This window comes from Alosa alosa, chromosome 2 (assembly GCF_017589495.1).
Source record: "Alosa alosa isolate M-15738 ecotype Scorff River chromosome 2, AALO_Geno_1.1, whole genome shotgun sequence".
NCBI classification, from domain to species: Eukaryota; Metazoa; Chordata; class Actinopteri; order Clupeiformes; family Clupeidae; genus Alosa; species Alosa alosa.
Genome location: NC_063190.1, coordinates 7,064,169 through 7,091,869, shown reverse-complemented (window position 1 = coordinate 7,091,869; position 27,701 = coordinate 7,064,169). Strand labels below are relative to the sequence as shown.

The 27,701-nt window shown below is 44.5% G+C and overlaps 2 protein-coding genes across 2 annotated transcripts; both read left to right on the top strand.

The window, feature by feature from the left end:
* The first annotated feature begins 1,112 nt into the window (after positions 1-1,112).
* Positions 1,113-2,114, top strand: gig2o (grass carp reovirus (GCRV)-induced gene 2o). The gene is made up of 2 exons (XM_048237611.1): positions 1,113-1,243; positions 1,349-2,114. The coding sequence occupies exon 2, from the start codon at positions 1,354-1,356 to the stop codon at positions 1,978-1,980; it is 627 nt and encodes a 208-aa protein (XP_048093568.1). The 5' UTR covers positions 1,113-1,243; positions 1,349-1,353; the 3' UTR covers positions 1,981-2,114.
* An 82-nt stretch (positions 2,115-2,196) lies between these two features.
* snx19a (sorting nexin 19a) lies at positions 2,197-22,223 on the top strand. Its single transcript, XM_048237610.1, has 11 exons — positions 2,197-4,708; positions 4,873-5,011; positions 6,006-6,106; positions 6,610-6,726; positions 6,820-6,944; positions 8,168-8,261; positions 8,692-8,860; positions 9,303-9,426; positions 19,361-19,545; positions 20,616-20,703; positions 21,062-22,223. Exons 1-11 carry the CDS (start codon positions 3,152-3,154, stop codon positions 21,189-21,191), a joined length of 2,829 nt encoding a protein of 942 aa, XP_048093567.1. The 5' UTR covers positions 2,197-3,151; the 3' UTR covers positions 21,192-22,223.
* The last annotated feature ends 5,478 nt before the right edge of the window (positions 22,224-27,701 follow it).

Sequence of the window (27,701 nt, the reverse complement as noted above, 5' to 3'; positions counted from 1 at the left end):
GATAGATATGCCACGCATGTCAGATGAAAGATGAGACACAGAGCTATCATTTGATACCAAGTACATCCTTCTGGGTTATAAAACAGACGAAGTCACAGCAAAATAATAACTTCATATAGCTCGACTTACCTCACGTTTTTGTCTGTTTTTGTGGAAAAGCATGTTTATAATCCAACGCTATTGTGTTTCTCTATGGGAAAGAATGTTCATAATCCAGTTTTGAGATCCTAGCAAATTCCTGCATGGCATTCAACTCAAGGCTCACATTGCATCCCAATTTGTTCGACAAAGAAACACTTTTTTTGCCGTTACTTTGTTCATGGCAACGCAGTAAAAAGTTGTAGAGAATAATGAGTGCAGATAGGCACACACACGTAAACTCGGGTCAAGTCAGGTCAGATCAGTTCGTGTTCCAGATATGGAGCGCAGAAAGGTAATTTTTAATCACTAAATTAAAAAATATGTCATTTATTTCTGTAAGGCGCACACCACATTTGCCTGTAAATTGCTCAGCCCCAGAGAATCCCTCCACCGTGGCAATGATATTGCCAGATTCAGGACAGTCTGCCCTACACACACATGAAATACATGTAGAGTTATGAGCTTGCTGTGGTGAGATACATGTCAAAATATAAGATTTTTTATAATACGCTTTTTATATTTTAATTCTTTAAAAATCAAAATAAAATCAATGCTAGTACTAATACATGAAATGATGGCAGATCTGGATAGCCTCGACTAAAGGTAGTGAAAATGCCCTAAAAAAACTAAGGGATAAAATATTCATATATTTAAAAAGTAGAATCCATGCAAAATACTTTTTAACAATTATTTAATAAATATTTCAGGAAAATATAAGTTGTATGTGTATGTGTTTATTAGTTCCAAAGTTTAATAAATTAGACACTGAAAATGCTTTGCGCTGGTTAGGGGGTACTTGGCTAAAAAAATATTTCACAGGGGGTACATCACTGAAAAAAGGTTGAGAACCACTGCTATGGAAAATAGGAACAATTGATCATTTTCAACTATTCAAAATGAAGTTAGGGGTTTAAAAAAACCATCAGTAGACAAGCGCACGAAAACGCATGCGCAGTGGCTGAGAAGGGTTTTCATTTGTCTAAATCGAAAACGAAAGTCACTTAACACAACACTATTTTAGTCTTGGTTGTCTTTCTCCTAAAGTGCCACAAACAAGTGCAATTCCAGGAAACGACGCCAAACAACAAGACGGGATAAGAAGGTAGGCCTTATCAACAGCACCTTATTTAGCACCATTCATACATAGCCTACATACATTTACAGTAGTCTATTTCAGCAATGCATTTAACCGAAAATTCTCCTGTAGGGAAAATGGACGATGCGATAACTTTCTCGGGTTGGGAGTCTGTTTCGGATAACACTCTGTCAGCCGACGAGGACCCAAAATCTGGACGTACCTACACAATGTACCATGGCACACACCTGCGCATCGCAAAGACAATAGTCACCAATGGTTTCCAACAATCTAAGGACGGAATGCTAGGTGCTGGGGTGTATGTCAGCCGTAACATTGACAAAGCGAAATGTTACCCACTAAATACCGACAAAAAGGAAAAAGTTGTGTTTAAGCTGAAGGTACGTGTTGGCAGGGTCAAAAAGATTGACTGTGACAACCATCCGATGCAAAAAACTTGGCACCAGAATGGATATGATTGCGCCTGGGTGCCCCCCAACTCCAGTATTAGCGCCATCCGGACAGGACGAGAAGAGGACTGTGTGTGGGATCCCAAAAGAATCACGGTGGTTGACGTGGCTTGCTGTATGGATGATGCCAAACGCAAGGATCTCCGTAAAATGATACATCGCCAGAATGGCACAGATGATATGTGCAGTCGCTGTCATCAAAATAAACCAGCTGGTCGGCACGACATCCAGCCCTGCTGGGACTGTGGGGAGAACATTTGCCCCTTCCAACGCAAACATGCATGCCATCCATAGTGCACCTGTAGTAGCCTATTATGTTTAGTCGCTGTATTTTGTTTACTCTGTGCTATTTGAACATTCCAATATATTGGGCCTTGGCCTGTGTAATTTAACCATCACTGAAATAAAAACATGTAGGCCATTCTTTATTTGCAGTGTGGTGCATGTGGTTATCATTGTAGGGCTAATTGTTTGAACAACGAACACTCAAGGAAAAACAATCATTAATTTAATTAATCTGTCCTTTTGTAGCTCAAATCTCAAATCCTCTTAAATATGTTGGTATCAGAAGACATCATCAGACTCTTATCACTGACATGCTTTAAGCTACTTAGCACAACTTTTTTTCTTAGAAGTTACCTGAACAATAAATAATAATAACAATAGTATACTAACAGTTTGACGTCATGCAGAACAGCAGAGGGCAGCAGGCTTTATAAACAGAATCGTGTCCACTGCTGTTGGACAAAGAGGAAGTCATCACCATGGCAAGCACAGGTGGGATGGGGATGTACCAGACCGGCAAAGTGGATTAGTGTTAGTAATCGCATCGCATGCAACGCCAAGAAATGCCTGACGAAGTAGCCTACACGGATGGTTCGTGCTATCTTTTTTGAAATAGTATATTCGCTGAGAAATATAGCTAATATGGTGATAATGTTAGAACTTTAAATAGCTAAATTGTCCATGTAGGTTTACGCCGGTTTACAGTACTTGGTCTGGGTAGCCTACAGTTTATTACCCTTTCATTAATCGTAAAACGAATGTCTGACTTTCTGCCAATTAACCTCGTATGTGATTCATTACAAAAATAAAATAGGCATAAAATATATACTGCTGTCTGCAGTATGACATTTGTGAGATCAAACGGACTGTAAATCTAAATTAATCTAACGTTCTAATCTACTACTGAATTCAACGTTACTGTAAATCTAACAAGCCTACTTTACTGTAGGCTTAGTGAGCTACCATGACATCAGAAGAGCAGAACCATTCACTGTGCTCTTGTAAATGTTTAGCCTATAGGCTACTAAGGAATAAGTAGGCTTCTTAGGTAGGCTTTTGCCTAATCATAATTGTTCTATGAGTGGGCTATTAGAAATATACTGGTAGTCATCCAATTCTTTAATTACAGATATAGCTGCCTGACTAGTTTATCCACACACTCTTGTCAGCTTGAAAAGGGATGCCGGCCACCAACATACTGGCCCAGAGGAAGGTGCTGGGATGTGGGGTGTTTCTGGCCTGGCTGGTCCTCTTCCATCTGCTGGTAAATGTATGGCTCCTGTGCGTTTTCACCAGCCTGCTGGTGGTGCTCGGAGGCTGGCTTGGGTCCCGGGTCATGCTGGACGGCAACAGCCTCCTCCACCTGGAGCACTTCCTGCCGCTGTACCAGTCGCCCCCGGCCCAGCCTGCCGTGGACAGCGAGCGGCGGCTCGACTGGGAGATCCACAGCGCGGTGAGCAAAGCCGTGCGTGACTTTGTCTCCTCGTGGTACCGCACCCTGGTGGCCGAGGAGGAGGGTGAGTTTGAGTGGGTGGTGCGGGACGCCATGCTGGCGTCGGCGGCCGAGCTGAAGCGGCGGGCGCGCCACGTGGACAGGCGGGCACTGGCGCAGCGGGCCCTGGAGCTATGCGGCTGCCACCTCCAGAGCTATAGCCGCGCACGGCAGCAACACCAGCAGCAGCAGGCCCAGGCGCGGCCTGATCCCGGCTCAGAGCCACATGCGCGGGGCGGTGGCGAGGTCCTGGACCTGTGGCAGCTGTACAGCCAGGCGTTCAACCCCCACCCAGCCCTGGCGAGTGGCGCGGCTGAGCTTAGCTACTCCAGGTCCGTGGTGGACCTTCTCATGCACGCGCTGGTGCCGTACCCTCTCCTAGAGACCCGGACGGGCCGATTCATGGTGGTCGAGCTCATCACTTGCAACGTCCTCCTGCCACTTGTGGCCAGAGTGTCCAGTCCCGACTGGCTCAACCTCACCATCGTCGACGTTTTCACAAAGCCCAGCTCGCCAGGAGATGAGGCAGAGACGCAGGAAGCATTTTATGAGGCCCAACAGGATTCCTGGAGCTGTGGTCTCGACTCCACAATGATGTGGAGGACGCCGGAAATGTCCAGCGTCACGCTGACCGAAGCCTCCTCGTATTCCTCAGTGGGCCCGACCAGCACAGAGAGCAGTGCCCACAGCCTCTCCTCGTTGGAGGAACCCACACAGTGCGGCGGGACTGGGCGGCTCTTCTCGGGACGTGTCGGCCCAGCCAGACCTCCCACGGACCTCCTCCGCCTGATTCGAAGCTCCCGCTGGGACCAGGAGGCCGACTCCTCCGACCTGGAGTCCCCGTCCTCGGACAGCAAGAAGATCTCCTACGATTCCCTGAACTTCGAGGAGGACAAGACGGACCGCTTCTGCGACTGCGTGTCCACCACCGATTTCTGCGGACTCGTGTGCCTGGAGGAAGAGCCCTTTGGCTTCCTCAGCTCGGGGAAGCGCTCGGCGCCGAAGGTCAGGGTATCCGGTCAGCACTCCTGGCCCGAGAGCCCGGTGGAGGAGATGCCGGCCTCGCTCCACCAGGGCAGCTCGGTGACGGCCCCCGGGAGCCTCTGTCTGCCCCCCTTCAAGTTCGAACCTCTTGGCAGCCCCGAGGGGCCTGTGGTCATCCAGAATCTGCACATCACTGGGACGGTCACAGCCAAGGAGCACAGAGGCAGCAGCACACACCCGTACACACTCTACACTGTGAAGGTAATGCCATGTCGGTGTGCTCTTGATGCTTTGTCTGGGGTGCTATTTTTATCCTCAAAAATCTCCTCTACACTAAAATTAAAACTCTCTCTCTCTCTCATTTTCTCTCTCTGACTCTCTTTCTGTGCCACTCACTCTCTGTTTCTCTGTGTGAACGTATGCAGTATGAGACTGTTACAGATTCGGACGGCTCGGGAACAGACCAGTCTGTTGCGTATCACACAGTGAACCGCCGCTATAGTGAGTTCCTCAACCTACAGACTCGACTGGAAGAGAAGCCAGAACTCCGCAAGGTGGTGAAAAGTAAGCCACCTGTCATTCTACAGTATGCTAGTACAGTTGTGCTCATAAATGTACATAATGTTCTTTGTGAATGAATGAATAATGTATCGTAAGTAAATAAATAAATAAATAAATGTTCTTCTGTATGGTGAAGGGTATGCGATGATGTGGAGCTATTTTAATTCCAAAAGCCAAGGGAACTTAACAGGATGCATAGGATCCTGGATCCATGAAATAACTGGCCTTTAAAAATAAAAAATCTGCCTGCCTCTATGGGAATTTAACATATGGGTATGTATACTTATGAGCACCTGTATTTTAAGGAAGAGCATTTATTTATTTACGATACATTATTCATTCACAAAGAAAATTGGTGTCCTTAAAGGTTGGATTCTTCCTCATTTTTTAATTTAAGACTTTAAGATCAATTTTCAAAAGATGATTTTTTATTCCTCTTTTTAGTCAACTTTAGCATGTGTATGCTAAGGGTATGTAAACTTCTGGTTTCAATTGTATGTGTCAGGGATGTAACCTGCTCAACTTTTAGATGAGACTATCTGATACCAAAATGGGTCACTTAGGTGATTCATGCACTTCCCAACCCCTTTTCCCCTCTCACTTGTTTGCATCCCTGAAGTGTGTAAATATGGGCGGTGGTAGCGCCGTGGTTAAGAAGCTGGGCCAGCATGCAGTAGCCAAAAAGTTCAATTCCTGGTTTCCACCGTTGTGCCCTTGAGCAAGGCACTTTACCCCGAGGTGCTACCCTGCTCTGTATATAAATTAATACATGTAAATGGTTATGGGATTTGGTTATGGGATTTGGCAGACGCTTTTGTCATACAAATACAGCGACATACAAATACAAAACAATACTTAAATTTAACAGGGAACAATTTAAGATGTTGGTCAGACTATATTGTTATAACATGTAACAGTATGTAATATAGTAAATATGTCAAATTGCTCCAAAAGTCTAGATGTTTGCCTTGATTGTGATGATCAACTGTCATTACAGATGTGAAAGGCCCCAAGAGACTCTTCCTGGATCTTCCCTTTGGGAATGCTGATGTAGATAAGGTGGAGGCTCGGAAAGGCCAGCTGGAGACATATCTCAAAGTAACCCCCTGCCTTAATGTTACGGAATTATGGGCTGTGTCCGAAACGGAGGGCAGCTGCCGGCTGCCTCACTGCCTTCAACTGTCTAACGAGTCACTTGCCATAGCAGGTATCAAAGTAGCAGCTATGAACTTTCGGACGGTCTAGCAAGATAGCATCCGTTGCCAGGATACTGACAGCTGACTTTAATCAATGGGTTGAGTTGAAGCAGTGACGTTCTAAAGAATGTTGGTTGAAGGCAGCATGAAGGAGGCATACACGCTGCCTTCAAAATTCGGCAAAACAAAGAAGGGAGCATTTTATAGAAAATTTTGATTCGGACATGCCTTGATGCCTCACTGTCACCGAATGCTATTATAGAAGACAGAATTTTTTCAGTTTCGGACACAGCCATGGTCATTGGGCCTTGGTCATTTTGAATTGCAAAAAGGTCTTGAATTGCATGAAGGCATTTGTGTGTGTGCGTGTGTGTGTGTGTGTGTGTGTGTGTGTGTGCTTGGCAGCAACTCTGCACCATCCCTGAGACTGCCAACAGTGATGAGGTGCAGGAATTCCTGGGTCTCAACACAGATGCCAGAATGACATTTGAGAAGAAGCCAAGCATTTCACGGATCGACAAGGTCAGCTACATATTTTTTCATGAAAAATATTGATGCCAAGATGACAGTTTGGGTCATTGTTGACGTTTCCTCTGTTTGACTGTTTGGTGGCAGTTGGTAGTGAATGCCATAGTGGACACACTGAAGACAGCGTTCCCTCGCTCGGAACCACAAAGCCCCACTGAAGAGGCTGAGGGAGACTGTGATGGACGGAACCAACCAGATGGCAAGAAGATCAGGTAAGGGGTGGTGGTAGCGTAGTGGATAAGGAGCTGGTCTAGCATGTAATAGCCTGAAAAGTTGTGGGTTCAATTCCCTGCTTCCACCATTGTGCCCTTGATCAAGGCACTTAACCCCAAGTTGCTCCGTGGACAATAGCCCTTGTAATATAATTGACATATATGCTTTGGAAAAAAGCGTCTTCTAAATGAATAAATGTGAATGTAAGGGGCATTCCTGAGTGCCAGCACACTTACTGGATGACTATTACAGGGTTCCCACAGGTCATGGAATTTCTGGAATATCATGGAATTTTGGAAAGTCTATTCCAGACATGGAAAGTCAGGGAATTTGATAATTTTTGGGGCAAAGTCATGGAATACACTGCAAAAACTGCTTATCTAACAAAATCTCACCAAGTGTTATTAATCTTATATCAAGATAAAAAAACTAGTTGGTATTGTTTTCAGTATAAAGAGACTTACCTAGCGCTTTCTTGTGAAAACATTTGACTTAATTTAAAAAAAAGTTTTACTTATTTTAAGACATCTCATCCTGAAAACAAGCAAATTTGTCTGCCAGTGCGTTAAGCAAATGTGTCCTAAAAACAAGCAAATTTGTCTGCCAGTGCGTTGAGCAAAGTTGTCTTGATAAGACTCCTTAAAATAAGTCAAAGTCTTCTTAAATCAAGTCAAAATGTTCTTTTGAGAGGGCGCTAGGTAAGTCTTTTCATACTAAAAACAATACCAAATAGATTTTTTAATCTTAATATAAGATTAATAACACTTGGTAAGATTTCATTTTTTGCAGTGTATCAGGGGATTTTGTTGTAGCAGTTTAAAAGTTACTTGCCAAAATACATTAATGCAAATATTTCCATGCTGAATTGGTGTATATCTGGTTATTCGCTTTACTGTTTGGCACAACTTTGTTTATTCAATGCCCATTCATTCATCTCCCGAGATTCTTGAACACTACGCAGCTGCTCTAAAAATCATTGGTCGGACTGTATATAGTACCATTCATAGTAAGTCCTGTAATTTTTTATTTTGTCAGGGTAAGTCAGGGAAAAGTCATGGAATTTTACATTTGACTTAGAGTGGGAACCCTGCTATTAAACTGAATAATGAGCACAATCATATAAAAATGGCATTGTTCATGTTTCTGCTCAGTGACTGATATTTATTAACATTCTATACACACATACACACACATAAACTCACACTTGAATGTCTCTTTGCAGATCTCGCCTGAGATTTTCAAGCAAGATTGCGCCAAGCCTCAATATTCCTGACATGCAACCCAAAGTCATGTACACTTTCAGCGAGGGGAGCACTGTAAGTAAACTGTAAAGTTTTTAGTCTGTGTCGCACTTATGTTCTTTGCATAGCTGCTGTATTTGAGCTTCTTTTCACAGTAATTAACCTTTAATAAACAATTGTATGTGGCAACATTGTACAACAATATATAAAGTACTAATATTTTCTGGACTATAAGTCGCACCGGAGTATAAGTAAAAAAATGTGTCATGAAGAGGAAAAAAACATATATATAAATATATATATATGTTGCACCTGAGCCGCAGGACCAACCAAACTATGAAAAAAGTGTGACTTATAGTCCGGAAAATACGGTATATATAAAGTATAACACCAGTCTGAAGTGAGAATAAGATGGATATGCATCAAGGATGGATATATGCATTCCATTTGCCATATAGCTCATACGGTATGTAATGGACATAATGTTTCATGTTCGTCCTGCTAGGTGCTGCAGGGTCTTTCCATTACAGGTCTGGAGGGTCTCATCCGGGAGCAGGAGCGGGTGCTGTGTGGCCCGCAGAAGATGTCCTCTGAGGAGGGCCAAGCCGTCGGAGTGGACCAGAGAGGAGGCCGGGAGCGCTCCAGAACTCTGGAGAGAAGATCAAGATCGACAGGTAGCCTCTTGAAAACCTTTGCCCAAATGTTTTTGTCAGAAGGGTTGGCTGATGTTTGAATGATCATGAGTTTCGAATTTGCAAAACAAACCAGAATGGAGTCAGTGGGATTAGAGTAAGACATCAGGTATTAACGGATGGCACGGCACCCAAATAAGATGGATCCTCAAACAAAGAAGACAACCGAAGTAAACCGTTTTCCATTTCTCAAGTGTCACCTCAGTTTTGGCCAAACACTGACTCATTTTTTGCATCCTTTGCATGGAGACATCAAACAGCCACTAGGAGGCAGTATCACTCCACCACGCAGTCAAAAGGGTTTAAGTGTGCGTGCGTGTGTGTGCGTGCGTGTGCATGTGCATGCGTGCGTGCATGTGTGTGTGTGTCTGTAAATGAGTGTGATTGCTTGTATGTGCACTCTAACGTGTTTTTGCGTTGGCAGACACTGCGCTGGCTGACGTGGCCTTGAACATCCTCTGTCTGCTGATGAAAGACCAGTGGAGCTGGTTGTGCACAGAGAATATCCAGAAGACCATCAGACTGCTGTTTGGCACCTTCATTGAAAGGTAACAGTGTATTTGCCATCAACACTGAGGGGTTCAGTGTAGATGTTTATTTCTAAAGACAGGTTTAGCCAATGTGGAACAAAATCACTGAAATTAAAATATGTGTAAAATCATTTATGTTACTCCCATTGAATCATTCCCTTTACTTTTCTACCACAACTCTAACCAACAATGGTTGTTGTCTGTTGTTTGTTGATGAATGTTAAATAATGAATGATTATGGATGCACAGTGTCTCATTTCCACTGCTGTATCAAAGAATCACACTGTTTATATTAATGACACACAGCCATGTTTTTTGCACTACCAGGAAAATGAATCCGACTTTGATAAGTTCCAGAGCTTTGATAACAGACACTGTATCTTTGTTGGACAGCATCAAGTCCTGGGCCAAGAATAGTCAGTGTCCTCAACTGACTTACCGACTTCCCATTGTTGCAACACGCAGGCACAAGTGTTTTCAAGAGACATCACACCATGTAGGGAGTATCATGTTGTGGAATTACATAATCGCATATTATACTTTAACACTAAACACAACTCTAAACAACCTGCTGCAGTACTGTCCCGGCACTGATGTCTATCTCTGAGGAGGGAAAATTCAGAAGGCCTGTAAAACGTTAAGATCATGCTAATATTGTTCATGCTCTGTCAATTTGGGTATTTGGGTATTTGTAAGTATGTGAGGGAAACACTGTGGGGAGAAAAGCGCACCCAGAACCATTTATGGACTTGGAGAGTTGGATCAAGGGCTTCAGTTTATACACACAGTGTTGCCCACAGAGTGCACTTGTGGTCCTGCTAAACAAAACTTGTTTAGTCTTGTTTTATTAGTGTGTTGGCCAGTCCATGTCTTATAGCCGGGGTCAAATAGCACATGATAGACACGTCCGCAGTGTGTAATGAATTGGCTTGTCAGCTGCCTAGACAGCACGCTTCCAGGAATGGCTGAGTGAGATCTTGACTGGGCCATTTGCGACCATAGAATAATGAACAATAGCTGTCGAGGTCTGTTCCAAAAACAACAGTGCTCAACAAGCAGATGTGATTAAATGGGCTTGTTGCATAATATTCCGATTTATTTATTTAAATAATGGGTCTTTGGATGAATCTGTGTTCATTTAAAAGGCTAATTTTATTTATATAGTGGGCAAAGGGCTATTATAAAATGTATGCTGCTGAGACTGGACGCTGATAGCCGAGCTTGGTGAAATGTCAGCGAATCAGGCCAAGTGAGGGTGAACAGACTTTCCCGTATAAAATTTCTGCTGTGGAGCGAACAGTCACGGCCAGGGAGGCAAGAGAACGAAACGATTATTGGGTTCATCACAAACAAGCCGTTTCTGAGATTAAACGTAATTGATTTTCTCCAGAGCCCCAGTTTACAGAGAGAAATGGATTCCTTTTGTTTTATTTTTGAGGGGAAATTATTAACCGTTGAAAGCACATGCTAAAAGAAACATCTGGCAGGTGTTTTCTGAGCGCTTGACGTCAGGCGGCGATAAAAAGAGGTGAATGCTCTGACAACTCCTTCTGGAATAAACATGCTAGATTCTTCAGAGAGACCTGAGCAGGGTGGGAGACTGCCCCGAGTGGCCGGTGCTGACCCAACATGGAAGCAGAGAATAGCTGATTTAGGGAAGCAGGGGTTGCATCCATCCTAGCCCAGATAGTAATGGGCTTGTCGGTGTCAGTCCAGCCAAATGTTCCCACTCTCCGCTTTCAATTGGTAATGTTTATTTGCACGCACAGAAAGCATTCCTTCAGGCCCAGCCTAAGTCTCTCTGCTATGGAATGCTGAACTTTGGCAGTAGATCATTTTTTCTCCCTGTGCATTCAATTATCTTGTGGCGTGCTATTGCTTATTAAGTATGAACGTCATAAAAGAGGTGATAATATTAAAAATGTTGCCCTTACAAAACATGCATAAAAGCGAAGCTTAGTTAAACAGCTAGATGGCGGGGTTTAATAGCAGAAATGCATGCAGGCATCGTAAAGCTTCTTAGAAAATTATTTTCTTTTTTTTTTTTCTTAATGTTTAGATTATGCAGACCTTGTGTCAGCAGGGTTTTCGTTTCTAAAAAAAAAAACTAATTGTAAACAGGAGCAGTGAGTTCTTTTCTTAGTGTGAAATGATCCACCCACAACCCACCAGACAAGTGTAGCGTGTTTGTGTGTGTAGTACTACTCATGCGGCTGTGCCCTGTGAGTGATGACACGTTGTTGTGGTGATACCCAATCCCCTGCTGCCTGCGCCTGATTCTGTGCTGATGTCATTATTGGGTGCGGATATGTGTCAGTGGGGACTAGTCTATAAGAAGACCTCAAAGTGTCAGGCCTGGCACAGTTGCCTGCGAGTGCTATATGCTGCCCCATGACATAGCCCGCTAGCACTTGAATGTGGGAATAATTATAGAGATTGTTTTACCCGCTTAATGTGCCTAATGTGACCGGGGGTGTTGATGGGTTTGGGGGAGTGAAGACGGTAACTGATAGCGCGTATAGTTAGCTCATCCCGGACTAAAACAGGACCCCCACCCGTGGTGACTCTGCCCATAAAGTTGTGTCTGGGGCACGGAATGTTCCGGGGCCTAGTGTGAAGAGCCCCTGGCTCTCTAGGCTGGACCGGCGAGCGGGCTTCAGAGCCACGACTGCATGAGGATCGTGGGGTCAGTGTCCTGAAAACTCTGCCATGTTCTGCACAGAGCTCAGGTCGGCCATAAAGATGGATTGCACCATCACAGACAGGTGCGTGATAACACCTGACATTCAATATTCACCACAGATAGAGGTTGCTTCCATTTTGTATCTTGATTTGCAGTTGCACACCTTGCATTTCCAGTGCAGCTAAATTCCAGAGCATAAGGTTTGTCATTGTGGATTTCATAAACTCCTGAAAAGTGTCACAAAAACATGGCATGGGGGAGGCCAGAGGTTGCACAGTCGGCCAACCAGAAAGCACTCCATGTGCCCAGTGTCCAATGTGCTGGTGCATTACTTATGGGTGAGTATGTCAAGGGGAGTGCCTGTAAGATGAAAACCACAACTCCTGTCTTAATTTCCTCTTGCGTACTTCCACCCTCAAAAACAGGTCAATCATCCTGACCATAACTCATTCTTTCAGTCGTAGGGGGAAACAAAGGTGGGAGTGTAGACACAGGTTCCTGAAATTATGGGCAAAATCCAAAGAAAGGAAGTCAAGAAGTTGAGTGAAGACAACGAGAAGCTTGTGCGGTTCCTTGGTCTGGGTTTTACTTTTATTTTTTTAAATTTTTTAATGGATTAACGGAGAGTCAGACACCGAGACCTCTGGTTCTAACCCCATCTGGCAAAGGCCCTCTTTATCAGTGACGAGCATTCCTCTCCAGGCATGTCGAAGAAGTTAGGAAATTTCTAATGAGTTGGAGCAGGACGAAACTATTCAACCTCCTTGACCCCGTCTGCATCTGTCCCACTGCACAAGCCAGCTCTCTGCTGGCCAGATGCTCCGGACTGATACAGTAACGTGGTAAAAGGTGCAGGCACTTTGGAAAAATTATAAATGATGGTCTATCTCTCTCTCTCACACTCTATCTCTATCTCTCTGCAATTGCCATTTTAAGAGTTTGAGGGCTCGAGTTTGACATAAAAGGTGTGAGTGGAGCTTGGAGGAGCGCTGTTACTGCGGGGAGAGGGCACTCGGCGAGTGCAGGCATTTTTTACGAGGTCTGAACCTCACTGTCACTCCGTGGGTGGGTTGGTTATGTTTCCAAGTCCGTGTGCGTTTGTGTGTCCGTCTGGCTGTGTATGATGTGGTGTGTGTGTGGTTGTGGTGTGTGTGTGTGTCCGTCTGTCTGTCTGTCTGTGAGTGTGTGTGTGTGTGTGTATGTTTGGAGGGGGAGTCAGCTCTGTTTGTCCCCTTGAGTTATGAGTCCCTAAATAGGGGTTCTGCTTTGGATTTGAGAGCAGTTCTGTATAATCTGATTTTGAAACCCCCTTGGCTTTTCTTCACCATGAGCATTGGCACTTGCCTGTTATTGCCCATAATTCCCTACTTTGAGAGACTTCTTTACCAGTTTTCCTATGGTTGGACAAATATCTCGCTGCAGGAGCGCAGTCTGGGAGCCCTGATCTGGTTTTCACAGTTTAACGCATATCTTGGCATGACTGAGATGGAACGCCTTTAAACAGACTTATTACACAATGGTCTCGATCCATTTGACTCGCGTCTCCCTCTCTCAACATGAGGTGTTCCCTGTTCATAGAACAGACTGTTCTGGATTTGAATGAAGTCTCAGGAACTTAAAACAGGGCATTGTTGATTAACACGTGACACTTCAAATGAAAGGAAACTCTTGTTGAAGCACAAACTCACACACACATACACACACAAACACAGGCACACATGCACACACTATTGCCATAAAAGCTAATTAGACAAATGTGATGTCCAAATAAGCTCTGGACACCGCCAGGCGGTATCGTAATGTGTCTAATTGAGACCATGACTGCACAACCCAAATGTGGGCATGGTATGCAAGTAATGATCCCATCCTAACATGTAAACAGACAGAGATACAAAAGTCTTGCCGTTTAGCATTGAACACTGTACAGAAGAGGTTTTAATCGTACCTCAAGGGCTTGTGCAGCAGTGCATTGTGCACATCTGTCCCTGTATGTGTCTGTGTGTATTGGCATGCAGATGTATGACCATTTGTTTCCAACTGGACTGGACCGGGTCACAGTTACACCTAGGTCGTGCCAGGACAGTCTGTCCTAGCTGTGGTCATTTAGAGCTCAGGAGCAAATATATGTAATGGGTCACAGCCTGCAGCTGATGTTGCATGCATGCATGCAGCCAAGCGTATTTAATAATAATCCAACATTAAACTGCTGCTAATAAGCAATGCTCACCTTTGTTTTTCCAATTCAGAGTTTTTGCAACACGTGTTATTCAGTGTTGCTTATATGCAAGAAAATGCAACTGAAATGCATCTGCAGTTGGACATCCAGGCCTGAAAAGTCAGGAAGCTGTTTGACATTGTCTTGCCTTTGATAAAAGGGTGGAGGGTGAGATCATCGGTCTGTTAAAAAATCCGTTTGGCTCGCGTACCACCAGACGCCACTGCGCTGGCGTGAAACTGGAGAGTGAGCGGGAGCGAAGCATCCTCACCAGGTGTGCCAGGTGCCAACAGCAGGGGGCAGACTAGTGCATGACTGATGAGAGAGGTTGTCTGTTTCTGATTCTGTTTCTGCTCTCAGTGAAAACACTGCCGAGAAAATCACTTCACTCAGATCTGCGTGTTGGGACCAAATGCAAATTGATTGGTGGTTGTTAAAAAGCATTTCATTTTTCCATCATTTTTTAAATATTTTTCCACCATCATCGCACGGTTATACAGTCATGCAGCCAGTCAAGTTAATTTACAGGGCTTACAAACATATTTCCACAAATATTGGAATGTGGTTTATTAAACCACTTAGTGTGTCACTTCATATTTTGCCTGATATGATGTTAGATAAATGTTCTCTGTTTTTGTGGAAAAAGATAAATTACCAGCATGGTGGTAATATTTTTCAGAAACAAACTGGGAGGATGGGGGGTAGGGGGTTACCACAATAACAAGAATATGATGATATATGATGCAAACTGCAAATGTATAGCTGCAATCTTCCTATATTCTGGCAGGCAGACAACCCTGTCTGTCAGGAACGGGGCACATAATGGGTCTCACCACAGGCCCAGTCTCTCGTCAGTGCCTTCTCTGTGCGTCCTCTATCCACTTATGCCCGTGACCGATGAGTTGGTGCCAAGGCCTATTCAGGAGTTACTAGCAAGCCCCTCCGCGAGCAGCCTTCTGGGAAAGGCCCTCTGATCCATGGCGATGAGCTGGCGCTGTGTGTGGGAGGCCCGGCTTAATCAAAGCCTCACCCGGAGCCCACGGCCGCCGACGCGCTGGTGTGTGATCCCGTTTTAACCTTGAGCGCGGTGGGATGTGCGGCCGATGACGAGGGCCCCTTCTCAGACAGACACCCGGCACGGAACGCTCCGCTTCCTTTGTTTTCTCCTCATCGTGCCAGTCAGAGCGTTTGCGTGATTAGATCAAGGCTCGGGTCACTTGGTAACACAACACATAACAGCACATGAGAATGGAGCACAGGGCAGTGCAAAGCCAACCACAACACAGTGAGGGTAGCCTATTCACTTTGAAATAAGTATTATTCAGGGAAAGATAGGTATTGTTCTCAAGAATATGGGTTAGCTTAGTAAGGCTAAATGCTCATCTAAAGGACACTGGGATCTAGAAACTCAAAAGTTTAAATTTTAAAAAACGCTTTTTTCCAGTTAATTGTGAGCACATAACAAAGACACTATAAAAGCCTCACAATAGCTAAGCAGATTTATTGCTTATGTTTGTCCAGTTCAAACGATTTTTTCAAAAAAGCATATAGATAAACTTTTGGCAATTGCTGAATGTGTGGTAAGGTCATATTTTATTATTTCTCTATTTATACTTGTACTAGAACATGCTTATGCAACTTGATTCCTAGACAGTTTTTTTTTCAGGTCTGGTTCCAAGCCATATTTTCTTTTATGTGATTGGCAAAAGCGTGGTTTTTCATGGACTTAACTCAACAGCGTGTTTCTACTTAGTCGCCCTAGAGGCACTTCACGTTTTTCCTATGCCTCAGTGCTCGAAGTGCGACTGGGCCCAGGCGATCTGAGCCAGCATCAGGTCATTTGGAGTCACGGCTGTGCCGACCGACCGACGCTGTCCGCTAACAGATGGGGGAAAAGTCCCAGTCATCCACCATGGCCACAACATTACACTTCTGCAGACAGAGAGGAGAAGAGGAGAGGAGAGGAAAGGAGGAGAGAAGAGAAGAGGAGAGGAGAGAGGGGCCCAGGCCGTTATCACGTCTTAACTGCCCATCAATAACCCATCATCATTGATCTTAGTGAGCATTCCTGTGAGGGTTAGCTAACAGTAAAGTGAGCCACACGCTTTGTCCCATTGCCTGGAAATCGCTCCACATTTTGACCTCTCCTTTTAAAGGTTGAAATTGGTGTGTTCACAAAAGCTGTGAGGTGTTTATTTTCCAGGAACACCCGATCTCCACAGGGTCTTTTGTGGCACACTCTCGACGGTGACCTCTGGGCAGCTCAAGTTGCACCAATGTCAGGAATGGGACACACACACACACACACACACACACACACACACACACACACACACACACACACACACACACACACACACACACACACAGAGGAATAACACTGGATTTAGTCTAGTCTGAAACCATTTAGACTCAATGAGGATAGAGGTAGCTAAAGCATGGCATCAGCTTCTAAACTAACCGAATGATATCACTGACAGGGGAGGAGGAGGAGGAGGAGGCGGAGGAGAGGGAGAGGGAGGCGAGCTGCATGAAGGAGTCGAGGGCGCAGGTGCAGGTGCGGATCTGGAGCGTTTTCCGCGAAGGCCTTGGGAATTCTGGGAAAGGCGAGGGATGTCTGGTGTCTGTAGGCCTGATGAGGGGTGTCCTGTTTTCCTTCCTTTTGTGCCGGAGGCCTGCACAGGAGTCGCTCTTGTTTAGTCTGCGGACAGACACACACGTGTGTGTGCGTGCGGGCGGGCATGCCTGTGTCTGTGTGTGTGCCTGTGTGTGTGTGTGTGTGTGTGTATTTGTGCGTGCGTGACCCTGATGGCTCACAAAAATAAATGCCCTCTATCCATCCTGCTATTTCTGCTGCACAAATGACCTCCCTCCCTCTCTCCATCTATTCTGGTGAATGTGATATCAGCATGGTCTGGCCACCTCCAGAACTGTGCAAAACACGCCATAGTGGAAAATAAACATGTGTGGAGCTTTCCTACAAGCTTTTACCAGAGCATTATCTGAGCTCTCGGTGCGTTTCGGGGAAACATTTTCCCTCTCTCATCGGCTGATGGCTTATATGTTTCATACTTCACAGCCAGTCCGTCTCCGTAAAAGCTGCGTGCGACTTGATTCAGTTGAGAGACATGTTGAGACTAAGGTTCTGGGGCAGTGGAGACAGCGAGACCGCAGCAGCGCGACGCAGCCGGGGTTCAAAGAGCCGCAGCGAGCGGCGAGTCTCCATCCAGGCGTGTCATGCCAAATTGCCTTGTTAGATGTGTCAAACAGAATTTTAGCGCGCGCTGAAGTGTTGATCCACACTGACTGCTTTTTCTTTTTGAAATAGGTTGAGATTTGCATCAGTCCCGGTGCCATTGCTCTGCAGGCCATTTCACCATTGACTGTGTCAATGCGTCTGGATCCCGCTCTGGATACCAGAATGTTCGCTGCGTGCATGAGATGCACAGGGGGGACTGGTGAAAGCAGCTACGTGAATGAAACACTTACACAGTCTCACATGGCGCCAGCGTTGATCCTTGTTGATGGGCTCTAGTGGGGGGTGGGGTGGGGGGCCAAAGAGGGGGCAGGGGGGGTAGTGGAGGGGTGGGGGCAGAGAAACCCCCATTCCAACAGTTAGTCCAACTTCTCTCATAGGCCTTGAAGTGCAGATGCCTGAGGTTAGCTAAGCTAGGGGGCTGAGGATAGCTAAGCTAGGGACGCTCCCACAGCGTAGCCTGAAAGAGCTTCAACCCACCGCAGCCGTGGCAGTAAGTGCACACAGTGGACCAGAAGGTGAACGGCCCTCTGTCTGACCCAATCTCTCAGACGCGGCACAGCAATCCCTTCCCAGATGATGTCTGGACGCTTGTGGTTGATCGTAACCGTCTGGCCGAGCTGTGTGTTCGTTGGAAGCCTCTGTCACGTCGTATGAATAAAAGTGAACAAAGTGAGCAAAGCAAAAAAAAAGCAAAAAAAAAAAAAAAACAACAGCCTCCCAATGGATATATAAACAGAGTGATGTCCACACTTTCCATTTCTTCTCTCTGTTCTGTCTGTTTTTCCCTCCTTTTTCCCCCTTTTCTGCACCCCTGAAAGAGCAGCTGCAGCTTTGTGCAAGTCTCGGCCCAAAAACCAGGAAGTCAAAACAGTTTAAAAGGCTAATTAGATTAGACGCACAGAAATGCACGGAGTAGTCGGGTGAGAGCGGGCAAAACAAATTGTGATTGAAGGAGACGGACCCGTGTTGTAATTTTCTAGTGATTTTCAAGGAATTCTCAGCGTTGCATAACAACATCTGTAATACGTTATTTTAATGTTCATTGGTCTTGTCTTGCCTCTATCAGATTTGATGGATTGTGAATGTTAAATCTTGCATAAGCCTATTGTAAAAGCAGCGAGAGTTCAGGGATGCACTGTATGCACAGTGTACGTGAACTTACTTTTGTGTGCCGCTAAATCGGATTTACGAGTCCACAGTGGTCTTTACTGCTTTGTTCTATTGTTCCCTCCATGAAAGTGTCCATCTACATTCCCGTAAGCGCACTGTGTACGCACAGCTCTGAAGATGTCCAGGCGAAATTTCCGCACTCGACATCATGCGATCGGGGTGAGGCCCAGGCACTCTACGTGAACACAGATCTGTGTTATGTATCATCCTGTCGGTGTCGGTGACCCCTCTCTGTGTGTGTTTGTGTGTGCAAGTCTGGATGTGTGTCTACGTGTGTGTGTGTTTATGTGTTGAGGTATGTGCGTCAACACTTAAAACGATCATTCCCCAAAACCCATAGGGCTAAAGACCCCCGCTGTTTGTCTGTCTGAGTGGGTGAACTCGAGGTCGACTCCACGCGTCTAGGACGTCACTCCGATGTGCACATGCTTGCACCCCCCCACACCAGGACGCTGTGAAACTTGCCGGTCAAAACAAACGAACTCATGCAGTGCCTGTTCGCTCTCACAGGCTGTCAGGGAGAATGATGTGAGAAGTTAAGAGGGATTACCAGTTAATTAACAGCATGTGTTTTTCTACGCCATGCCCAATTCCAACCCCCCCACACACACACACACACTTCCAGGTGGCTGGACGTGGGCATCAGACACCTGACCAGCGCCCCGTGCTGGGTGATCTATCTGCGGGTGCTGCAGGAGGCGGTGTGGCCTGGCGGGGAGCTGCCGGCCGAGCAGCAGCCGGAGCGAAGCCCCGAGCAGCGTGAGGAGACGCGGCAGCAGTGCCTTGACTGCCTCACCCAGATGCTGCCAGGTCAGCCATGCCATGCCATGCCATGCCATCCCACCCACCCAATCCTCACCTCCATCACCCCCTGCGCCTCCAGACCACAACACAGCCAGCTACGTCTGTGTCTGGAGGATTTAGAGTTGCGATCTCACATTGTTTTGTCCTCATTCCAAAGCACCAGCCTGTGTAAAGACAGTTTAATACGTTTTGGGGAGTGTACAAAATATGCACACGCTTTAATGCTGTGCTTGTTAAACTGTATCTCTTTAATGACTTGGGAGAGTGGAGCCAGATTTACCAGTCAGTCTGTGTCAGATATTAGCATTAATGTGGCTATATTGAGTAATGCTGTCAGTCAGTACAACAACATGCTATTAAGGCAACAAAAAGATATATCAGTAGGCCATATGTGCAAATAATCTTAAACGACTGATTGGTGCTATTAAGCCTGTTGATAGCTCAGAGGAATGTCGCTCTCTAGTTGGCTGATTTTGGTGAATGTTTTTAAGATGTAACATTTCTGTGGCTGTTTTTTCCCCTCAAGACTTTGACAGTATTAACATTTCCAGAGTTGCAGAGGACTTAATTTTTTTTAATACATTTTGTATTTGAAAACAGACAGTCATTAGACACATATGGATGTCATTTGTAGAGGATTGTTTTCCAAATATGGGTTTAAAAACGATGGTTTTCATTTGCCTAGTTTATTTATTGGGCTTTTTGTAGGGCTGAAAGATTAATTGAAATAGAATCGCAATAGAATCTAAATCACTAACGGTATTTGATTTAATGCAATAAGCAAATCGCAAAGGCTTCAATTAAATTCATTCATTAATTTTTTTTTTTTTATCATTTTGTCTTTGTGTGACAGTCATGCTCACAAATCAAATCAAATCGCAATATCAGTTAGAAAAACTGCAAAAAATGTGTTTTTTTAAGTCGTTTAGCCTTTAGCATTTCGGAATACATTGGCAAAGTAAAAAAAAAATCACGTGGGTTATTAAAAGCCCAACAATACCACCAACTAATGCAGTGCATTAGTGTCTTGAATTCACATCAGTGTCTTTTGTATGAGCCTGTGTGTGTGTGTGTAGATTTCATCTCGGAGATGCTGGGCTCTGAGAAGTACAGACTGAGCTGGGAGCATATGCTTGGATCCCTGCAGGACCCCAACATCAACAGGTAATCCACTCAGTCATACACAGAGACCACACTTTCAGTGCAAAATGAACTCGCATCCAGTTTCTATTTGCACTTAATGCTCACGTAACATGCCATGATGAATGTGCTTTTGTCACATCAGGGAGGTATGTAGGATGTCTGGTATAGTGGAAAGATCAGCCTCTTTTTGAGCCTTCATGGGATTTGGAATATGTGCTCATTATGGTACTGTGTGTGTGTGTGTGTGTGTGTGTGTGTGTGTGTGTGTGTGTGTGTGTGTGTGTGTGTGTGTATCTGTGTGTGTGTGTGTGTGTGTGTAACTGACGGCCCAGGTGGGTGTCAGTCTATTCACCCCTTTGACATCTCGTCATATGTTCAGGCACCTGGTGTACTGCATCTTCGATCTGCTGCTGGAGTTTCTGATTCCAGAGTCCTCGGAGGAGGCATTTCAGAAATCCCTTCTGCAAAGTCTTTCCCGAGATGTGGAGAGAACCGCAACATCTCCATGAACCCTCTCCCTCTCTCCACACTTTTGTTGATGTGAGATGTCCTTTAAGCCACTGCTCTGTATAGCATTCTTGTTCAAATTCAAGAACTTTTAAATGGTTATATGGTTGGTCTGGAACGTAGATTTAAAATGTCAGTGTTGCCAATTTATTCGTTCTCAATAGCAAATGGCAAATCAGGTTTGTTTAACAGATGGAAATGTTTTAATTGAAAATGGGTCTCGATATGACTATGTGACTACTAGTGTGGATACAGTTTTGACCAAGACCAAGATGTGATGTTGGCATATTAAATCAACTAATGGGTTTTAGGAATCACTTCCTGTTAGTATCTGAGTTGTAAATATGTGTTTGTTTTTTTACCAGTATCTGTTAAACTGTATATTTACTGTAACATAGAGCAAGTTTTTATAGACCAGTTTAACATATTTGTATACCACATTTGTCTGTTATGTTAGTACTGCATAACATGTGGTGAACCCATACTGTATATGTCACATGCAAGCTTATCATTGCTTGATTGGTGTTAAACCTGTTTTTGTAATTATATCAAAAAATGAAAACAGATAAAAACTTAGTCTCATATTCATTTGAACTTTCAGATGTGATTCCTATATAAGTTTAAATTATTCATGCATGCACTGTACAAGATCAATGTCATTAATTCCATGTACATCACCATTATATTGTAGTGACCATTGCTTAAGTAGGTTGCCTACTTACAGTATATTCTCACCGTGCTGATTGTATGTCTGACCATTTGCCGCAGGTCTCATAGAGAATTGCCCTACTCAACACATCTTTCTAGGTCACTGTGTCCTTTTTTTGCATCAGAGAGCTGAAGACTGATCCATGGAGACTTACACACCCACAGTCAGACAGGTGCGCACTGACACAAGTACATGAACAATGTTTCCAAGTTTCACCTCAGCCTAGACACGGTGAGATTTTGCATGCACATTTATGTTTGTCAAGCACAAGTCATCACAACGCCTGTGGCCTACTTTTTCAAATCAATTCGAGGCAAGCGTAGTGATACTGGAGACATAACAAAAACAAAGGTCTGTTGGGTGACGTAGGTTAACTGGCCAGGAGTTGTTTCTCATTCAGATGATAGAGGTGCTGTAATAGGCCTCTTGCCCTCTACAGTATCTGAAATAAATCAAACCTGCGGTTTATATTTGAACGATCCCTCAGAGTGGACTACATGACCCTTGTTAATAGATGTCTAGGTAAGACTATGTGCAGGATTAAAGAGGGAGTGCTCAGTGCACAAAGGTATTTTTGACGTTGCAAAACAGACTTTGGAACAAAAAAAATAATTTCCTTGTCCAATGCCTTGAAGGACAGATTGATGTTTATTTTGTGCTTTTGTGCCGTTCTCGGTTGAGTTGTAAACAAAAGATGCAATTTCACCTGCACATGGATATCCCTATGCAGTAGTGCACCCTGTGCGTGTTTAAACACTTCACATGGAGTCCACTTTGTCCTTCTTTTCACCATCAGGAATACAGCTGCTTTGATGACCATTTTCGTATGCATGTGTTTGGGACAAAGTCCTCAGTGAAGTGAGGAATGCAAGGCCGTGTACATTTTTAAATGATGTGTAATTTTTTCTTCCATGCTCCAATTTTTTCCATTTCATTGCGTAACCAGTCAGGTCACTAGTTTTTATGATTGCTACTGTTGTGTCGTCGCTGAATCAGATAAAAGAGCCATCTACAGATGGCCAATATCTTGACGATCTGTTCGTCTAATAGCCTCTCAGGCAAAAAGTAGTCTTCTGATGTCCACATTGTCCAGATGTACTAAAGGTCCAGACTCGGACAGTCTGAGATGTCTGTCAAATGCAGGCGTTACGCCAAATTGGCAAAATAATCAAATGGAACAAAATTAGATTAAGTTTTATTATTATTTTTTATTTTTTATGCATAACCATCAAATGTTTGAAGGAGTAATCAGATCCATGTGTTTTTCCCCTGTGTGTGTAGACAGACATATAGAACCCACACAAACACACAACTTGCACATATACTTAAAAAAACAGAGCCTATAGTCTTCGTCCAACCACTCATTTAGTCATATGGAATGTGTTTTGTCATAAAAGTGTACGCCGTATTTTGTTTTCGTCAATGTCTGCTTTTATATTGACTATATTATGTTTACAGAGTAGTGTCTTTTTTTAGGAAAAAGATTTAAATATTTATTTCTGCTGATGCATTTCCATATGCATGGAGCCCCTTTTTTAGAAAAGTAGTACAAAGTGCTGATGTATGAACAGCAAGAGTAACATTGTTCCTTTTACCTTATTGGCATTCTGGCTTCAAAGTAACATGATACATAAGTCCATTCTCTTTGCTTTGAGGATTTGTTGTTCTCTGAGAGGAATAAGTCTTGCTGATTTGGCTCGTTGCGTCTCTCACAGGCAACGCTGGCACTGGTTCTCTCATTTGTTGTTGTGTGCTTAAGGGCACTAGAAAATGTTTATCCATTCTCTCTTTTGTCTTCTCTCTATCTCTCTCTCTAGCTGTCTGTTCTTTTCCCTCTCTGTCCTGTCTCCTATTCCTTTCTTCCTTTGTTTCTCTGTCTCTCTCCCTCTCTCTCTCTTTGTGTGCTTGTGTTTAAATGTATTTTCTTTGTTGCATATGTTTTCCTTGTAGTGGTGAAGGCAGCAGAACGTGAGCTGCTTTCAGTTTGTACGCTGATATGTACTTTACTGATGCAGGCTGGCTGCAGGCTGACATCTTATTGCAGATACTCATGCAATCAGCCTATGCTCTTGCTCTCTTTGAAAGTGTTTAGATTTTTAGTTTATCACTACAACACACTCAGCTTAATTATACCTTCTATCAAAAGATGAACCTGACTTTATAGATATGTCACTTCAGATTATGTATCCAGTAATTACCTGTTCTAACAGTTAGTAACCAATGTTATTACATGCTATAACAGATGTCACATGTTAACAAGCTGCAATTGGCTTCAACAAATGAGACCTATCAAACCTGGTTCAGAAGTAATTAGAAATTATTCCTCATAGAAAATCATGGCAGTGTACACCACCTGGCCATGGCTTTAATGGCTTTTGGGCTAAAGCCATGTGTTACCGTGTTATGGTTTCATTGTTAATTGTGACCAAGATGTGTTGCAGTCGCAGTGGAAAAGTAGGAGGACCAGAGGTCTTGGACCAGACGGTGTTCCTGGCAGCAGCTGCGGCCGTGGCAGACAAGTGTGTTTCGCAGTGGTTTTAATCAAAGCTTTCTGGACTTATAAAGAAATAATCAGACAAGGTCAGAGATGTTCCCGAGTGCGTGACGATAAGGGAGGGGAACAGTGATGATGAAGCACATCTTCAATCTGAGTCTACGCCTTGGACAAGTTCCAACACTGTGGAAGACATCATGTCTCACCACTGTCCCTAAAAAGCCACATCCTAGTGAGCTTAATGACTACAGACCTGTCGCTCTAACATCACATGTGATGAAGACAATGGAGCGTTTGGTCTTAGGTGCTCAGACCCCAGGTACGCCATGCACTAGACCCGTTACAGTTTGCATACCAGGAGAAAGTGGGCGTGGACGATGCCATCACTTATCTTCTACACAGGACACATTCTCACCTAGACAAGGGGAAAAGTGCTGTGAGAATCATGTTCTTTGATTTCTCCAGTGCTTTTAACACCATCCAACCCCTCAGACTGGGAGACAAGCTCTTGCAGATGGGTGTGGACGCTCATCTGGTAACCTGGATTACAGATTACCTGACTGAGCGACCACAGTTCGTCAGACTGAAGAACTGTCTCTCTGACACTGTGATCAGCAGCACCGGAGCGCCACAGGGAACTGTGCTCTCTCCAGTCCTGTTCACCCTGTACACATCTGACTTCTGCTACAACACTGAGTCATGCCACATGCAGAAGTTTTCTGACGATACTGCAATTGTGGGGTGTATCAGGAACGGGCAGGAGGAGGAGTACAGGAGCCTGGTGGAGGCTCTGCAACTCAACACTTCAAAGACCAAGGAGATGGTGGTGGATTTCCGCAGGTCTAAGCCCACTCTGCTACCAGTCTCCATTGATGGGGTCAATGTCGAGGTGGTAAGCACCAACAAGTACCTGGGTCTCCACCTGGACAATAAACTGGACTGGTCAGCCAACACTGACGCACTCTACAAGAAAGGGCAGAGCAGGCTGCGCTACGCTCCTTCAATGTGTGCAGCAAGCTCCTCAGGATGTTCTACCAGTCTCTTGTTGCCAGCGTCCTCTTCTATGCAGTGGTATGTTGGGGAGGAAGCACAAAGTAGAAGGATGCGGGGCGACTTGACAGGCTGGTAAGGAAAGCTGGCTCTGTAGTGGGAGCTGAACTGGAGTGCATCACTTCAATATCTGACAAAAGGACCCTGAACAAACTGATCAACATCTTGGACAATGAGTGTCATCCACTCCACAACACTATTGTTAAGCAGAAGAGCCTGATCAGCTGGAGACTTCGCTCACTGCCTTGCACAACAGACAGACTGAGGAAGTCATTCGTCCCCAGGGCCCCCCTTCACTTAAGGGAAGAGGAGAAATAGACTTCTCCGCATAATCTGTCTGCCTCTTCACCACCTCCATGTCTTGAACTGTCTGTCCACTAGCCACTTTTTACCACTGTCTTCTGCCTCACTGTTTGCGTGCTATATTACCACATATGCACAACCCCTCCCTCCATGCCACAGCCGAACTGTGACCACACTTATACCTTCCTTAATATAGTTATATATATATAGATATATAGACTTTATAATTGCACTGTTGCACTGTTTGACTTACTCATTGCACCATCACCATGACACTCATTCACACAGAGCACCTTACCTTACCTTACCTTATGCACAGAGAATCACAGGCTCAGTCCCTGCCTCAGTCATTGCAAGCGCATCTTGTTTGATTAATCACCCACTATGTGGATACTGTTTTTTTTAAAATTGTGTTATTTAGTATAATTTGTATTTTAGTATATTTAGTATATATTTATCTTCTACTGTCCTTATTGCTTAGTTGTGCTTTTTATACCATATACTTTTAATTACGTTCTGCTGTTAGTGAATGTGTGTGTGTTGTCTGTATGCTACTGTGACCTTGAATTTGCTGCTCAATAAAGTATCTATCTATCTATCTATCTATCTATCTATCTATCTATGATGATAAAAGCTGCTGTGTAGTGGCATTACTCAAGTCGTGTGAAGCGCTTCTGTTTTTGTTTTTAAGCGTGCGTGAAAAATGCTCTGGGCTTTTGAAGTGACAATGAAAAGAAATGGCTGCTCTCATAACAATGGCTGAGCAACTAATGAGGATGGATGTCCGCACGGACGTTAACTGTACTTGGAGCTTTTGATTTTGTTGATGCAAAGGAACTCAGGAAGGGCAAGATGAATTGACCGATTATCGTTTCCACGTTTATCCACTGTTCAAACGCTTGGTTGTCCAGGCGATAGTCGATGACAGGTTGCTTTTACGTAAGAGGGCAGCACCTTTCAGGCGGATGATGGATGATCAGCTTTGCACACTGACATTGTGATGCTCCATTGTAACCTGGAACATCTGAAGTGGCTTCTTCTTGCATGGCAAGTTCCAGTTCTCCTGTCAGGCAGTTTTAACATACTTTGTAGAGACCCCAAATGCTTTCTTACCTGTTGCTGGTGTTCAAGCTTGGTTGTCTGCAGCCATTGTAATCTTTTAAATTATAACCCTTTTAACTGTGATCCAAGTTGACATTCAAGCTTATAATCCTTTAGAATTTTCTTTTGGATTCGTCGGATCACATTTCCGTTTGTGAAGCTCATACCATCTTCCTGTGTAGATTTGGCCAAAAATCCCAGTCATGTGTGTTCAGATTTATGCGTTATTGCACACGATGTGAGCGCTCTCCGAGCTACATGTGTTGGAATCAGCACAGCTGTTTTGCAACATGTGGACAAGTGAGAGGGAAAGAGAAGTGCTCGGTGCTCAGAGATTGCCTCCAGGTTCCCCAGCAGAGCCCATGGCCAACATCAACAGAGAGGAGGATTATGGGGAAGCCTGCGTCCTCTGTAGGATCGGCGATAATTAAGATCAGATCGGAATCTAAGGGCGCTCTGATGGGCCCGGGGATAACAGAGAGGCTGGATCTGGCAGGGGGACTGTTTGTGTTAGCCTGAAGGATAATGTGCTGAAGATGAGACGCTGCTAGCGCAGAACGCCGTCTCAGGCATAATTGCCCGCGTCCGTCACCGTCCAAGACGTCCTGGAGGTTACATAAAGTGCTCTGCAAACTCCTGAAACCACTGTACGTGGCCCGGCTCTTATGTAAGGCTGTTGCCGGAATGGCATGTCAGTAATCGCTGTCAGATGAGAGGAGAATTTTGAGTATTTTACACAGCACACGTGCAGCCAGGTTAACAGTATAGTCTGACACATACGCACACACACACACACACACACACATGACCACAGAATTATAGACTTTGACCCCTTTCAATGACCAAATCAGGAAT